At 46.5% G+C, this 15879-nt stretch overlaps 1 protein-coding gene across 1 annotated transcript; it reads left to right on the top strand.

The window, feature by feature from the left end:
- The first annotated feature begins 2272 nt into the window (after positions 1-2272).
- LOC101935343 (glutathione S-transferase theta-1-like) lies at positions 2273-15353 on the top strand. Its single transcript, XM_065568359.1, has 6 exons — positions 2273-2620; positions 11216-11303; positions 12039-12189; positions 12640-12735; positions 13743-13919; positions 15017-15353. The coding sequence occupies exons 1-6, from the start codon at positions 2395-2397 to the stop codon at positions 15215-15217; spliced, it is 939 nt and encodes a 312-aa protein (XP_065424431.1). The 5' UTR covers positions 2273-2394; the 3' UTR covers positions 15218-15353.
- The last annotated feature ends 526 nt before the right edge of the window (positions 15354-15879 follow it).

Here is a 15879-nt window from a genome sequence, read left to right as displayed (position 1 = left end):
TTCTGTGTGGGTTTTTCTGCATGTTTCACTCCCTTCTCCAATACCACATCTCCGTGGCCTTCCTGCCAAGAGGAAAGAACAGCATCTTACTAACAATACTTTAATCACAGCCCTTCCACGATTTACAGAGGGGAAAGATACTATCTCTTGTTACAAACACTGAATCACCCCTTTAATCTGCAGACACGTGAGCTGCAGTATTGGTAGAGCTCCCTTTCCTTCCTTGAGTCATCCTTACTGGACCTGTCTGAGACCCTCAGCAGCTCAATCCACATTGGCACTCAGCATCGTGCAAGCCCCCAGTTCCTCACTAGCTAGAGGCCTACATTTCAGATACTTGGGCGCATTAGTGTTGCGGGTCACATTGTGCCGGAGGGGCCGAGCGATTTCCAAATGGGGAAGGAAAAGTATTTTGAAACTAAGCTCTGATCTATACTACAACCTTATGTGGGTGTAACCACATCACTCAGGGGTGTGGAAAACGCACACCCCTGTGCAACGTAAGTTAAACCAATTTAGCACTGTCTACCGGGGGGCTATGTCAACACGAGGATTTCCCCTGTCAGCAGAGCTACTGCCTCTCATTGGGGTGGATTAATTAAGTCGACAGGAGAGCTCTCTCCTGTTGGCTCAGTGCAGCTCCACTAGGGAGCTTACAGTGGCGCCGCTGCATGCACTGTAAGCTCTCTAGTGGAGTCCTAGCCCCAGTCTGCACAGGGAGTAGGCTGCAGATTCACAGCCTTGCCAATGAAAGAGTAAAGAGACCCTCCAGCTAAATGGATGAGAAGTGGACAGAGACAGCTTCTGGGAAGCTGGGCATGAGAATGTCTAAGCAAACACATGCTTCCATCAGTTGGAAGCTACTGAATCCAGCTCCATGAACCAACTGGGATAGGGTATATGTAGGTGAAGACAAGTCTGATCCAGCAGACAGTCATACCCATGAGTAACATTATGCCCAAACTTTAGGAGGAATTATACGCCTGACTAAAGATACATTTGTATGGGCAGGCTCAAGCCTTAATGTGCAAGGAATGATCTAATGTATGAACAAAAGCTGCATTTCCAAGCGAAGCTTCTGCCAGCATGCTGTGCCATGCTGAGTGTTCAATGCCTCCTCAGCTAAGTGAGACTCTGGCTTGAATTGTTTTGGGTTTTTTTTAATGCAAAGAATTAAACAAAAGTCAGAGGGGGTGGATGGATCTTCTCATGGGCCTTAATAAGCCCAACATGATTTACTAACCAAGTCACTATAATTCATAATAGAAAGGGCCAAGCCTCTGCTGTACTCACAAATGCAGCATGAATGGAGGCCATCTGGCAGACCTATACAGAAGCACATGGCTCAGCTTACAGGTGCAGTGGGAAATGGCTTGGTTCCCCTCCAACCAAATTGCTTCTCCTACACTCATGGTTTGTATGCTGTGTGGGTCCCAGGATGTCAAGGTAGGTGAGGTAATATCTTTCATTGAATAGAAGCTGGTCCAGTAAAAACTACTACCTCACCCACCTTGTCTCCTACTCCCCACAGGAATTGGGTACAAATGGCCAAATTCATTCCTAGCACAGCTCTGTTAAAGCCCAAGCAGGGAGCCAGGCTTACGGAGCCTTTCCATCTGGTCTCCTCTCCCCCTACTCCAGCCAGGATCATTCCTCTTCTCTTGGTGTTCTGCTGCTGGGGAATTAAGAGTTGCTTTTTGGGCTCCATCCACTTCAGGACAAAGTGATGAGCAAACACCTGAGCTAGACAATCCTGCCTGTGTTTCCTTTCCTCCTCTTTGGCCTCCTGCTTTCCCTTCCCATCCCATTCCCCATCCCTGTCAAGTGAGAAGGTGGATCAGGTTTGCAGAACTGGTTCTTAAGCAAAGCCACAACAGGCAGCCTATTGTCTATGGGCTGCTGTTAGGATTCCAACTGGAGCAAACTCAAATTCACCTGGAGCCTCCCCTCTTCCTCCTACTGGAGCTGGGCCATCAAGGAGATCCACAAGGGGCACCTGGAGGGGTGGGGAAAGGAGCAACACATGGTTATTAACAAATAAGCATGGAGACCAGTTGGGGGTGGTTTCCAAGAGATGCAAATACATCTGGGCTTTATCATTATTTGTGTAATGTCAAAGGTGTGCTTGTGTTTTACCAACAGGCGTCTGGTCCTGGGGCCAGGTCCTATTAAACAGGAGGGGAGAGGTTTCTGGGGTGGGAGTGCTACACTCCTTAGAATATGCCCCTGCGGATGAAATTTTTCGATGTAAATATCTGCATTACAGGTGGCTGCCAAGGTACATTGTTCACATTCTGGTGGAGCAGAGAGAGATGCCACCTTAGCCTGGTCCCTGTCTCCTTCCTCTGGAGGAACAGCAGGGGAGGAGCTCTAATGATACACGATAACTAAGAGATGGAAAGAAGTTTCTTTTCAGTCTACCTTCTCTGCAGCTACAGCCAAGGACAGGTAGTCTCAGCCTCAACACATCACCTCTCTCCCTGCTGCTCCCTCTACCCAGCAGGTAGGATGGGGATAGAGCTCTACCTGGACTTGCTCTCACCACCCTGCCGATCCGTCTACATCTTTGCCAAGAAGAACAACATCCCCTTCACATTCAAACAAATGGAGGTACTCAAAGGTGAGGGAGGGAGTTGAACCCCTTTGCTGTGTTAGGATATAGAGATGCAGGGCTGCCTGTAAAGGCCTATATTTTAAGAATTTAGGTCTATGTTTATCATTTAGCTAGTTATAGAGATATAAAAGAGAGAATCTGTGTAAGGGCCTTTTCTTACTGTGACCGTTTGAGGCCCTGTTCTTAAGCGAAGGCCTTTGGCTAAGCAGCAGAGGCAGCCAGAAGCTGGGAAGCGTATGGTCACATTCTTACATTTCAAACTAGTCCCATGGAAATAAGATGCTATTGGGCTGTTAGGAACACAATCCTGTTCTGATAATGCCTATCGCCACCAGAGAAAGATGGTTATAGAAAACTTAGTTTGATAGCATCCTGTCTGGCAAGAAATTACTTTGTAATAGTTGTGGTTGTGAAACCCTCATTTCTGTATGTTTTATCTTTATGGCCCCCACTTTTCTGTTGTTAATCTGTCTGGTTCTCTAATTGTTTCTGTCTGCTGTATAACTATAAAGTTAATTAGGGTAGTGGGATATAATTGGTTAGAGAATTATGTTATGCTGTGGCTCTGTGCTCTGCTCCCTGTCTCTGCTTCCCCCTTCCCAGCCCCATATACTTTCCAGTTCCATTTCAACACCTGACAAGCCATATGGATGCTGCCCAATATAAATGCATCACCTCCTTGTGGCCAGGAACAGGTGGTGATGGGTTTTATACAGAGTCTTCATCTTGTGTTGCTGTCTTTTTCTGACTCCGTGGTGGTTGTGATATATTGTGTGGTGTTTTTTTTTTCTTTTCTTTTCTTGCTCCCCTCATTAGGCAGTGTTTCTTCCTCACGGGTTAGGGGAAATTTCTGCCTACTCTGATTGCCTTGAGGAAGTATCTTTTCAGCCCTTGATTATTTTCTGGATAGTGATGCAGAAAATGTGTATAATCTCTCCTTGTTTTCGCTCATTACACAATGGCTCCCCATTGTGGTTCCAGAGGGTCTCCCAGTTTTCATTTCCAATCTGTGATCACAGATTCTGCATTTGGTAAGCGTCTACCTGCATTTTACTTATCACATTATAAGGTATCTGCTAGACCAAAAGAATGTAGGTTGTGTTTTTAGCTCTTCTTCCCACTAGGCAGAATGTTGTCTCCTTAGGGCTAGAATCTTGACCACTGGGACAAGCAACAACATGTCTGGGGAACACTTTTAGCACATCCATAGAGCTTTCTAAAGTCAGTGGATAAACTAGGTACTGAGATACCAATGTTGATGTGGAAGTGAGTATAAAACCATACGTAGAGACCATGATAATCTGAACCTCAGATGAACAGAAGAGTATCTGAAAGTTACATAGGTCTTCAATACACACACATTATATCTGACCTGCACATACAGATCTAGATGGTGAATTCTTCATGGCTGATTGAAGCATAAACCTTTCAGTGCTGAAGTCTGACTAGCAACATGCACAGAAGTCCTGGAGCTAACATGCTGCTGGCCAACACAGTGGGAAACGGCCTTTGGAAAGCTGGCTGGTTTTCTCTGCTGGCCATCTTTGAGGTTTGCACTCAGCATGAGGATCTGTCAAAGCTTTGTGAATCAGCCTTTTGCATAATTAATTTTACTGTATTCTTTTCTGTAATTTCAAGCCACTAAAATGCTTTATATGAAGGGAAAGTCTGTCAGTCAGCCCTGAAAATAGGCAGGCTTGGGATGTCCATGGGAGAGTTAATTAAAAACATAAGTAGATGTAATTCTCATAGTCTCCCATGGGAGTTATGTCTGCTTCCACCAGGGCTGATCTGGTCTGAAACGTCCCTGAATCTTCACAGTCCTTCTTGAGCATTATTCATGTTTCAAATAGGGAAGCTTATCTCACAAGTGTGGTGGTTAATGCTGCCGCATGGGATTACTCTATGTAGAAAATAGGTGTGGGTTTATTTCTGATCAAGCTTTTGATTTTGGTCTTCTACACCTTGGTAACGGAGGGGGAGTGTGTTGCTTGAACCAAAGTCTCATTTCTCTGCAGCTTCTCCTCTGAGGCATTGTTACTCAAAGCCCCAAATGACTCCTCCCCAGGTGACTAATGGGGCTGTCAACCAATTAGTGGGGAAAGACTTATGATTCAGCAGTTCTGCCCAACAAACTTTGTCAGACAAGAGCTCCTAGGAGCCAGCGGCTGGAAAGTTGCTCTGTACACAAGCACGGGGAGGCTTAGCAGCAGTAACTTGGGTTGTGAAGGAACTCTAACCCCAGATACTGAAAGAAATGGGAGCAGGAAGTAAAAAGGCTGTTTAAGCCTCACTGGGGCCCATTTGCAAAATCCTGGCAAGGCACTTGAGAAAGCATCCAATGCAGAATTTAGTGCTGATTTTGGTAGTTATTGGTTTAGGATCCCTATGTTGTTTAAGATTAAGATTTAGCCCAACATCTTTGTCTATCTGTCCAAGGTACTCCTGGGGGAATTCTGTGTCACTGTGCATGTGCAGAATTTATGTCCCCACAGATTTCTTTGCTTCCCTGCAGAAAAATGACTTTCTGATGGGGAAACAAAGGGAAGCCACAAGAGTGGTCATGAGAACCTCTCCAGCAGTATGTTTCAGGTGCCCATGGCAGATGGCAGAGAGGTAAATCATCGTGGAAGAGCTGGCTGGTGCCTCCTACCTTGTGCCAGGCTCAGTTGCCAGTCCGAGCTCGCCTGGGGGAGACATCCTCTTCCCCTGCATGGCATCTGGGGCTAGGTAAAACCCTCCCCCAGCTGCACGAAGCTCTGCAAATTCTCCCACCCCCCACTTCCTGCACCCATCGCTCCTCAGCTGCAGGGGGAGGGATCACTGTACAGGGAGCTGCTCCCCCATCTGCCCAGCCCTCATGCATCCAAACCCCCTCATACCCAGACCCTCCTGTCAAGCCTCACTCCCCCCAACACCTGGACCACCTTGATGAGACACCTGCATGCAGATTCCACCCCACTGAGCCCCACACACCCAGACCCCCTTGCCAAGCTCTATCCCTCCCCCCTCCCATACCCAGACCCCACCCTGCTGAGCCCCAACCACCTTCACCTGGACCCTGCTGCAGAGTCTCATTGCCCCTGTACCCAGAACCCCGCAACAAGCCCCTGTGCATTCAGATCCCCCATTAAGCTGTCCACACCCAGATTGCCCCACACAGAATCCTCTCAACCCACACCAGGTTCCCCTCACACTAAGCCCCTCCACACTTGGATCCTGCCTTGCTGAGCCTGCCTACCCACACCTGGTGGACCTGGCACAGAGGGGCAGGGCCCTGGGGTGTTTCTGGGGCAGGCCCAGTCCTTGTGCTATGTCAGGGTTGGGTGCAGCCTCACCGCTGAGTCATGTCCTGGGGGGGAGCTGCACAGTGATCTCCCACCTCTTTGCAGCCAGTGGCCTGTGCTCCCCAGTGCCAGGCTGGAGCCTCCACATTTATTTGACAAATACATTTTGCAGAATTTTTAATTTTCTGGTGCAGAATGCCCTTAGGAGTATGGGGAGTCGGCCACTTGCCAATGTTGACTTTAGGGGGAGTTTTGCTGCCTTAATGATAGTGGAATAAGGATTTCCAGACTAAATCCCATTGAAGTCAATGGGAGATCTGACTGAGTAAGGAGTTTTGTATTTAGCTTGGTATGCCGCTTTTCCCATTCAGCCTCTTTATCCACAGATCAGAGTAGTTGATAATTAAAAGGATAGTGAATTTAGACCCAGAATGTAGGTTTTGTGTTAGGAGGAAAAACGTCTGCTTTTCTTGGAACATTGAACAGCCCTTCCCCCACCCATCCCGAAGCGAACGCTTTTACAAAAGGATTCTCACTTGATTGGTGAGATTTGTGCAAGAAATGCAATGCTTCCCCTGCAGCAGTAATAGGTGACACAGGTAATGGTGCTTTTACTTAAATATACTATTTTTCTCCACTGGAAAAATGATGCAGGTCCCCACCATCAAGTCAAGTGACTAGATAAGTCAGAGAAGGCGGCTACCTGCCCAAGGTAGCTTAGCACGCCCTTTCAGGTGGATCTGTAAGTCTTAACACCTCTTCAGGGCAAAAGACTTAAGGGCTGCCTGACACAGCGTTTTCAGTGCACATACTGCAGCATTGGGCCACTGCACAAAAGCCAGAAAGTGAACTGGACTAATTTATTTCCCCCCTCCAAGCTGAGTGAAATGCAGAACATCAACAAATGGTACCAGTGATGAAAATGTAAATTGGATTCCAGAATTCTATCGGTTTTCACACTGATATTAACACAGGAAGCAAATGTTTATTTTCTCATCCTTTTTTTAACCAGGCAAGTATGTCTAAACGAAGCTGTTACTCCATGGTTAGCAAACCCACCAACAGCAGCTCTTTCTTTTCCAGGAATAGCCCCCCAATGTTGCTGCCTGCCCAGCAGCTGGAGGCATAGTTACTAAATCCTGTGTGGTCAATGCACTAATTTCCCTTTGCTTTCAGCAGCCTGCATGCAGCATTAGGTCAAATCTAAAGTAAATAGTCTACGTGAGCCACATCACACTGGCTCACCCTCTCACAGCTTTGCCCTTCCTCTATGAACTACAGCAGGAGTCGGCAACCTTTCAGAAGTGGTGTGCCGAGTCTTCATTTATTCACTCTAATTTAAGGTGTCACGTGCCAGTAATACATTTTAACCTTTTTAGAAGGTCTCTTTCTATAAGTCTATAATATATAGCTAAACTGTTGTTGTATGTAAAGTAAGTAAGGTTTTAAAAATGTTTAAGAAGCTTCATTTAAAATTAAATTGAAATGCAGAGCCCCCTGGACCGGTGGCCAGGACCCAGGCAGTGTGAGTGCCACTGAAAATCAGCTCGCGTGTTGCCTTTGGCACACGTGCCATAGGTTGCCTACCCCTGAACTACAGCCTACCCCGAGGCAACTGGCTATCCTTTTCAGCACTGTCAGTATAAAATGGACCCTATTATGCTTCAGTGTTGTGTGAGAGAAGTCAGAGTTCACTGGTCTCACTCCCCTCTCAGTTACATTTTGTTTTCTCCACCCATCCTCCAAATTCCTGACCTCTAACTATTCTTTTTTTTAAATAAAGGATGAACCTCCCATCCCCAACACTACAAATACCTTGCATCGCTTCTGCTCAGGTGCACACAGAGTATAGAGATCAGTCACAGCCATGATCCTAATACATAAATCCTTAATCCTGTCAAAATAACTTGAAACCAGTGTTGGCATGAAATGCTTTCCCTGTAAACCTGAATGGCCTGATGCACAGTCCTCTGGCAGAATTCTCAGCACAGCTGTATTGTGTATGAAAGGCCATTGTGTGACACCAAGCCAATAAGGTGTCATTTCTCATTTATGGCATCATGAGAGCTCCATGTAAGAGACTCAGAACCAGTCTCCAAGCTGCTTTAAAAATGGAACAGCCTATTAAGAACACAAAATTAGTATCCTTTATGGGCCTGAGAAATTATTAAAGCAGGTTGGAAGTTGGTACAGAGTCCCTAGGTTGGAAGTTGGTACAGAGTCCCTTGCCTGGAATTCTTCTGTTGCCCAGTGCCACAAAGGACACCATCACTCCCTACTTGCTGGCTGCCTCCTGTATTAGGTTCAGAGGCCAGTGATAACTAACAACCTAGCATACAGGATTTCACAGTGTATTTGCTGTGACTGGTGTTTGTTACCTTGTGAACTTTTAGACGGTTGAGCTGTGCAACATGGAAGCAGTTTCCCTTTAACCCAACACAACGATCAAGCTACTGGGCAGGATGCACACACTGATTCCCACCTACAGAATCCCCACATTCTGGTACAGGGATCTTTTGTCTCATTAACATGGACAACAACTATAGCCTCCTGGAGATCTATCTACACAGCAATTAGACACCCACAGCTGGCCTGTGCCAGCTGGATTGGGCTAGTGGGGATTGGGCTAAGGGGCTGTTTACTTGTGGCATAGCTGTTTGGGCTTGGGCTGGAGCCTGGGCTCTAGAACATGAGCCCTAACATCTACACTGCAATTAAACAGCCCCGCAGCCTGAGTCCTGCGACCCTGAATCAGCTGGCACTGGCCCATAGACATACCCATGAAGACAATTCCCAATTGCCTGCTTGGTCTGCCACAGGATCCAAAAACCAAGCCTAACTTTGCAAAGAGCTCACTCTGTCAACAGAGCTGTGTATACTGTGACTGGTGGCATTCAGAACCCCTCCAAGTACACAGGGCCACGTGCATCTATGATTTGAATAAACAACTCCTTGGACGGCAGTAGAGTTCAACTAAGAATGAATTTGCTTCAACATTTCCATACTGTAAATATTGGCAATAACGAGCCTCCTCTTTGTGCTTTGCCTTCTGACCTGTTTTTTTTTCCTTTTTGTTTGGAATGTCACCTGAATTTTATTTAACTTTGTGAATATTTAGACCTGGTGAAAGGTGCCAGACTGAGAGCCCCAAAAGCAACCCCCTCTTCTCAGAACAGGGACAGCAGCAACAGCGCAGTCCTCACCACTCTGCCTCTGTGCTAACAAGGTCACTTCCAGGGATTATAGGGGATTTCAGTTTCCATGGCCCATTGAGCCCTTGGCCTCCCACAGAGACTGCCAAGGAAGGTGCCAATGATAGTGGTGATTATTGTAATGTGAAGAATTCTCCACTACAATAAGATCACTAAGGAAACTTGGTCAATGAACAGCTATCCAATGATAACAACTATCAGCCACTACTGACCTGAGCTGGATGTGAAACGAGACCTTAATGTCCCACTAAGTAGAAATATAAAATAAACAAGCAGATGGGCTGTCTGTGCACAGGTGGCCATCCAGGAACTCAGAACACTGACTCTCCATGCCAATAATGTTTCAGTTCCTTTAAAGATAAACTGCAAAACAAGAGCAACAGAAAGGATTGTAGCCTTTACTGGTTCTTTATGATACACAGAGACAGCCCCAGAAACTTTATCCTCCCTACAGACAGACAGGGTGTGTTTTTTCTGCTTGTTTTTTACCTTACCAGACCCTCATTTTCTCTCTAGCTCTAGGAGGGCCTAGCAAGATCTGTGGAGGGTCTGGCCACTAATGTCACATGAGGCTGCAACCTATGCAACCAGTTTTCCCTCCCTGACTCAGTCTACCACCTAATCAGCATCCAAAGGGCAGGTAGATGTTACAGCTCAGGTTACCGTTTCATGTGTCATCCCTATTTGGGTCCCCAGGTTCTTGCCAAGGTACTCCAGCGAAGCCAGAAAAGTGAGAATCCAAGATTTCTAGTGTAACCCCCGGGGGCTCGGGGGCTCGGGGGCTCGGGGGACGGGCCGGGGGCTCGGGGGACGGGCCAGGGGACGGGCTGGGGACCTGCGGTGCCGGGGGTGGGCCGCGCCTCCTCCCCCCACACCCACCCTTACCTGCTTCAGGCTTCCCGCGACTCAAATGTTCGCGGGAAGCAGGGGAGGGAGCGGAGACTTTGGGGAGGGGGCGGAGTTGGGGAGGGGGCGGAGTTGGGGAGGGGGCGGGGCTGGAGGCACTAAATATGGTAACCCTAGGGAAGAATAAACTATTTCACGAGTTCTCCTCAAAGGGATGCACTAATATCAGTGCCCTCAAGCCAGGAGTAGTGCAGGGAAATGCTGTGTAAGCTTCCCTCTCCATAACTAGGTTAATGCTCATCCACTCTGACCTCCAGCCTCTCTGCTATTCCAGAGGTGGGGAACCCTTGTTTGTAGATTAATCATTTTCTGCGACTGTTTATGCAGCAACAAGCTGACTGCTGTGTCACTGACGTCCTTGTCTTTCTCTTCCTAGTCAGAGCTCTGGAAACTTCCTCAGCCACTCCTCTCCTGGGGGAGCAGCTTCTGTTGACAGCATCTTCTTTTCATGTGAGCGCTCAGTGGCCTCTGCTGTTCAGAGCCTAGCAAACTGGAGCAGAGACTTTGCTCCCATAGCTGGGCTATCTGCCGTTGATATTCATCCACTGCAGGGATCTCTATTGACCCACAATCTTCAAGCTCCTTTCCTTATTCCGTCCTAGCTGATATTGGTCTCCTTCATGAGCTGCAAGAAAATGGTTTAGCTTTGACTTTCCCTGTGAGGGAGAATGGGGGGTTAGTGACCATCTGACTCATTATAATGCTCTGTGCACAAATGTGCTTCTTCCAGGCCATGCCTATTTCCTTCACAAATATGAAAATATATTTAAGATGTTCAGTTGCCTTTATTCAAATCTTCCTCTTCTTTCCCTGCCTCTAAGTCCTTGGCATACTCGCTTTCTACTGCATAGTGGACATTTGTGAGTAACACTTCAGCAAGCTGCACAAATGCCATCGCCAGTGACAGAGGTCAATGGTTGAATCCTCTTGCAACAGCAAATCCCCTGTTCCATGTGACTGTCCGATCTTGGCAAGGTCTTTTGACTCTCTCCGATATAGTCCCTTTTATCAAACAAATACATGATATGGGAAAAATTCTAGTTGTATATCACAAATGTTCCTATAAGCATCATAAAATAATGGCAAGACATTCTCCTGGGCAGAGTCCAGTGTGAGCTGGGTGCTCCTTTCACTTTAGCTTCCATTGGTCCAGCTACCAGTCTCATAACTGGTGAGGGTTTTCTCACTGTTTCCAGGGCAACAGCACAGTAATGGATTTGGCAAGGTGAACATCCTGAGGAAAGTGCCAGCACTGAAGGATGGAGGTTTCACCTTAGCAGAGAGGTAAGAATTCAACAGAAGTACACTCTTCTCTTTCTTGTCCCATTAGTCATCATTTTAACACTTCTGAGGCTGCACATCTGTCTGCTGCAATCCATTTTAGGATGATGGTTTTGGTCCTGAAGCAGGCAAGGAAAAGTGGATGATAAGAGTTCGCTGCTGTTTTGAGATTGCCAGTGGCACTGGGAAAAGCAATCTGGCCAGACCCAGCTTGGAATCTCATCAAGGCCTGTCTGTCTGTTTGGGGAGTGATGCAGTCTTTAGAATAAAGTTATCTCTGTTTTTCCCCACAAGTGGAACCATTAGGGATGTGATGCCATAGGTGGATTTCTTGCAATATACTGGCCTTGGTGCTCCACTTGTTCCTCAATTCAAGATCACTTTTCCTGCTTCCTGTCACCCTTCTTCCCTAAGTTTTCCCCAGAATGCCAATCTTTCTTGTCTCCTATCATCCCAGCAGAATTACATTAATAAATGTATCTCAGGTGTTTACAGCAAATATAGCTCACTGGAAAGGAATAAACTCAGAACTCTCAAATTCTTTATTCTGTCCTCCTGTTTCCCCACTTCAATTTTTTTTATCTCATTAACTTTCCCTTTTTCCTGGCTGTCCCCCTCTACCATTCCTATGCTTTATCATGCAAGTAACATGAAGAAATGAAGAGGAAAGGGATGCAGATGAAAACTTTCTTTCACCTTAACTCACCTGCCTATCTTCTTCTCTTTATACTTGGACAGCCCTGCAATTCTTACCTACCTGAGTCAGAAGTATAAAACCCCTGACCACTGGTACCCATTGGATATGAAGAAACGAGCCCGGGTAGATGAATACCTGTCTTGGCATCATTCTGCCATCCGGTCAAGTGTTTTCAAGATATTCTGGCTCAAGGTAAGAGATTTAAATATCCAGAGCTGGACCTCATATGTTCTGTGAGTCAGCAGCTACTGAATTTCCCATGGTGGAGAATTGTGCTCCAGAACCTAGTGCTATCTATCTTAGGTACTTTCTGTGGCCCCTGTGACAGATATTGCAACCACATCCAGTATCTTTCAGGGAACATATTGGAGTAAGTTTATGGGCTACTGTGGCCAGGGATTGTATGCAATTCCAGGGGGAAGGGTTACCGCAGCTCCTCTCGGAATCAGAAACGGGGGGTGGGGGAGAATGAAAAAGGTGAATCACTGAGGTTGTAAACACCTCCAGAGAGGCACTACCCCTGGGGAAGTGCACATCTACTGGTCCAAACTGGATTTTCCAGAGACCAACAGACATAAAGAGAGGGCTTTTGGCATAAACAGGCTGTGGTTAAACTGATTCAGGGCCTTCATTTTGATTCAGAATATGGACAGGACCTTCTGTCCAAGGGCCTCAACCTTTGCAAAAGGGTTGGAAGGACTATGGTTTACTAAGTGTCTGATTGATTGGAGACCTCTGGTAAGTTTTGAGCACATGTACAGGAACTTTTGTTTTGTTTATGTTTTCATTGTAATGATTTTACCTTAAGAATAAATGTGCTTGCTTAGAAAGATCTGTATGATAACTTGTAACTGCTGGCAATACATTGGTCATAGCCCTCAGAGAGAAAGCAAAGCACAGGCACTGGCCCTTAGGTCGATTGATTTGCTGCAGAAATCACAGCATAAGACAGATAGCTGTGCAGCCTTAAAACCTGGTCCAGAGGCAACGAGACGCAGGTTTCTGAGCAAGAGAGGAGATGGTGAGAGCCGGAAACCTTAAGTGAGTGCCCTTGAGGGACAACGGTGGGGGGAATACAGGTGCAGTTACCCTGAAACTGCGACAGTTCTCATTACTGAGCACCTCCCAGTCTTTCATGTATTCAGCCTCCCAACCTCCTATGAAGTAGAGCAGTGCTGTTATCCCCATTTTACAGATGTGGAACTGAGGCACAGAGAGACTTGCACAAGTGATACAGGAAGTCTGTGTAAGAGCAGAGCCCTGAACCCAGGCCTCCTGAAGCACTTAGGTTAGTGCCCTAATCACTGGATCAGCCTTCATATCCTATTTTTTGACTGTAGTTCCCCTTCTCCTCCCCTGCAGCCCTGCCAGTTCCAATACCTGCAAATAAGCAAATCTTGAGAGATTTCCACCATCTTGGGCACAGATCATATGCTGTCAGCCCCCTGAGGCTGTGAATTATTGAGAATTTTTATTCTGCTTTCTCTTTGGGCATTACTGCCCTAATTGTAAACATTTTGGAGGACAAGTGATCATCTTCTAATTTAAGATGAGGGACTTGATCCCTGTATGAGTCTAGACTTCCCGTCTGTGTATCATCCACACAAACAGCACCACTGTTGTTGGTTACTGTGGCACTGACTGCAGCATGACGACCACTGAGCTTACCTTTTTTACAATTACTAAACAGGATCAAGTGTGTGTAGATGTATGAAGGCTAAGTCTATACCCTCTTCCTCACACAGGTGGTGTTTCCTTTATACATGGACCAGACAGCTCCTGAAGAGAAGCTGCAGGAAGCTTTAGAGGACCTGACCATTCCCCTGAAGCAATTAGAGGAGAAGTTCCTGCAGGACAAGCCCTTCCTTGTAGGCAACATGATTTCTCTGGCAGACCTGGTGGCAGTTACAGAGCTCATGCAGGTAAGGGCTGGAGCAGGATGAGGAAAGCAGCGCTGTCTGAGCTGCGTGGCCACTGGACAGCATGCTGTACCACTTCCAAATGGGTGTGCTCTGTACCCCATCAGCACAGGATAAGCTGGGGAGCAAAGCCCACGCAAGGAGGTCAGACACCTAGTGAAGCAGGTGCATGCTGAGCACAGACTGAATGAGGTTCTTACAGCTGTTTCTCTTCCCATTTACCTGACCCACCACCCCCTCAGGATTTCATCCATAGTTGCAGCTTCTTTATTCTCCTAATGCAAGATCCAAAAGGTAATATCATTCTCCTAATGGAGAACAAATGCTCAGGAATGCCCTGGCATGGGGACAGAGGGAGAGGGATCCCATGTGACTATTTCCTCCACAAGGCAATGGCTTCCCTGAACATTTCTTACAAAACACCAACCAGAAACTTCTCCAGCAGCTCAGATTTCTGGGTGGGTCATTTCTAAATATTAAATGGATCACACTTAGGATAGGTCAGAAGCTCACTTCCAGGCTGGCAGTGACATCCTCCCATTCCCCTCCTCTGGCTGACACAAGTAGCAGTGCTGACTGTCTCTGGAGTTAGTCACTGTGATGTGGACAGGCTCAGTCATACCATCCGCAGGTCGAAGGTGGGAAAAACACTGGTGTCTGAATGTGTTAATCTTGGAAAAGGTGCATGTTACTGTGTCATCTGATACATTTATTATATTTTCAATATGCCCCAATGCACATGGTGATCAGATACATCACAGTGCCTGAAAATCCAGCCCAGACTACTAGACGTGTAGCACCGTGATGGAACATAGTTCCAGTCCCCTTTGATCATAAAGCAGCTGTCATTACCCTCGGAGATGGGCACAGAAATCCAGTTCAGGTGCTTCTTATTGCAGGTGAGAGAAAAGACTGAGGGTGTCGTCCTCCAGCTTTTAGCGACTCCCTTGCTGAATTCTTTTCCTACCTGTGGCAATCACAGGTAAATCCCAGTCAGTACTCTTGCACTTGCCAAGAATGGATTCTGCTGTGTAAGTGGTGAATTCCCTTATTGAAGTTTCACCCAAGTGTTTCACAACTACGTATGTCTTTCTCTGCAGCTCATAGCAATTGGTTACAACATCTTGGAGGACATGCCCAAGCTGGTGGAGTGGCGCAATCGGGTGGAGAAAGCTGTGGGGAAGGAGCTTTTCCAGGAAGCGCATAAAGTGATTCTGAATTTCCAGGATTTGAATAGCATGCTGACTGAGCCACAACTAAAAGAGCAAATGAAACCTAGGCTGCTGAAGATGGTGGCCTGAAATATTTATTTAAAAAATTGTAACAGTACATTTATTTCTGTTGCATCTTGTGGTCTCCTAGCTCCATGTGTGGCTGCTCTTAGCTATGAGGGAAGAACTCCACATCATATGGGAAACGAAACACTTCACAGCCCATCGCTCTCTGCTCAGCTACAGAAACTGAGGAATAGTCTTAAAGTGTAGCTGTAACTCCAAAAAATGACTCTGTAAAAGGGGTGGGTTCGTTGTTTACTGCCTTGAAGTGACTCTAGACCAAATTGCTCAGAAGACTCTTGCAGATAGATTGAAGTTTAACAGCAATCCCTATGCCTCCTAGAAAATGCAGAGCAGGAATCCTAGCAACCTGTGTGTATCAAAATAAACAAAAACTATGGAGATTGTTTCCAACTCAATTCAACCTGAGAGCTCCCTTGTGCTCAGAGCCCTAAAGCTTTTTCATAGTGCTATGTAACAATCATATGTGTGATAAATAAAACGGCAGCAAATCCTGGGATTTCCTTTCACTGAGATTCTTGTGACTCTTTCAGAGGATCTAAGTCTGAAATATAAGCCTTCAGCGATTGCGGTAAACTTAAGGGGATGCTAGGGGACTGAGGTAGATTTGATTAGGGATGACTTTACTTTTCATTGGCTCACCTGCTTTGACTTTGGGGTGTGCAGAA

Source organism: Chrysemys picta, chromosome 15 (genome assembly GCF_011386835.1).
Source record: "Chrysemys picta bellii isolate R12L10 chromosome 15, ASM1138683v2, whole genome shotgun sequence".
Taxonomy (NCBI): Eukaryota; Metazoa; Chordata; order Testudines; family Emydidae; genus Chrysemys; species Chrysemys picta.
Note: the sequence above shows the minus strand (reverse complement) of the source record. Positions and strands in the feature narration are given on the sequence as shown.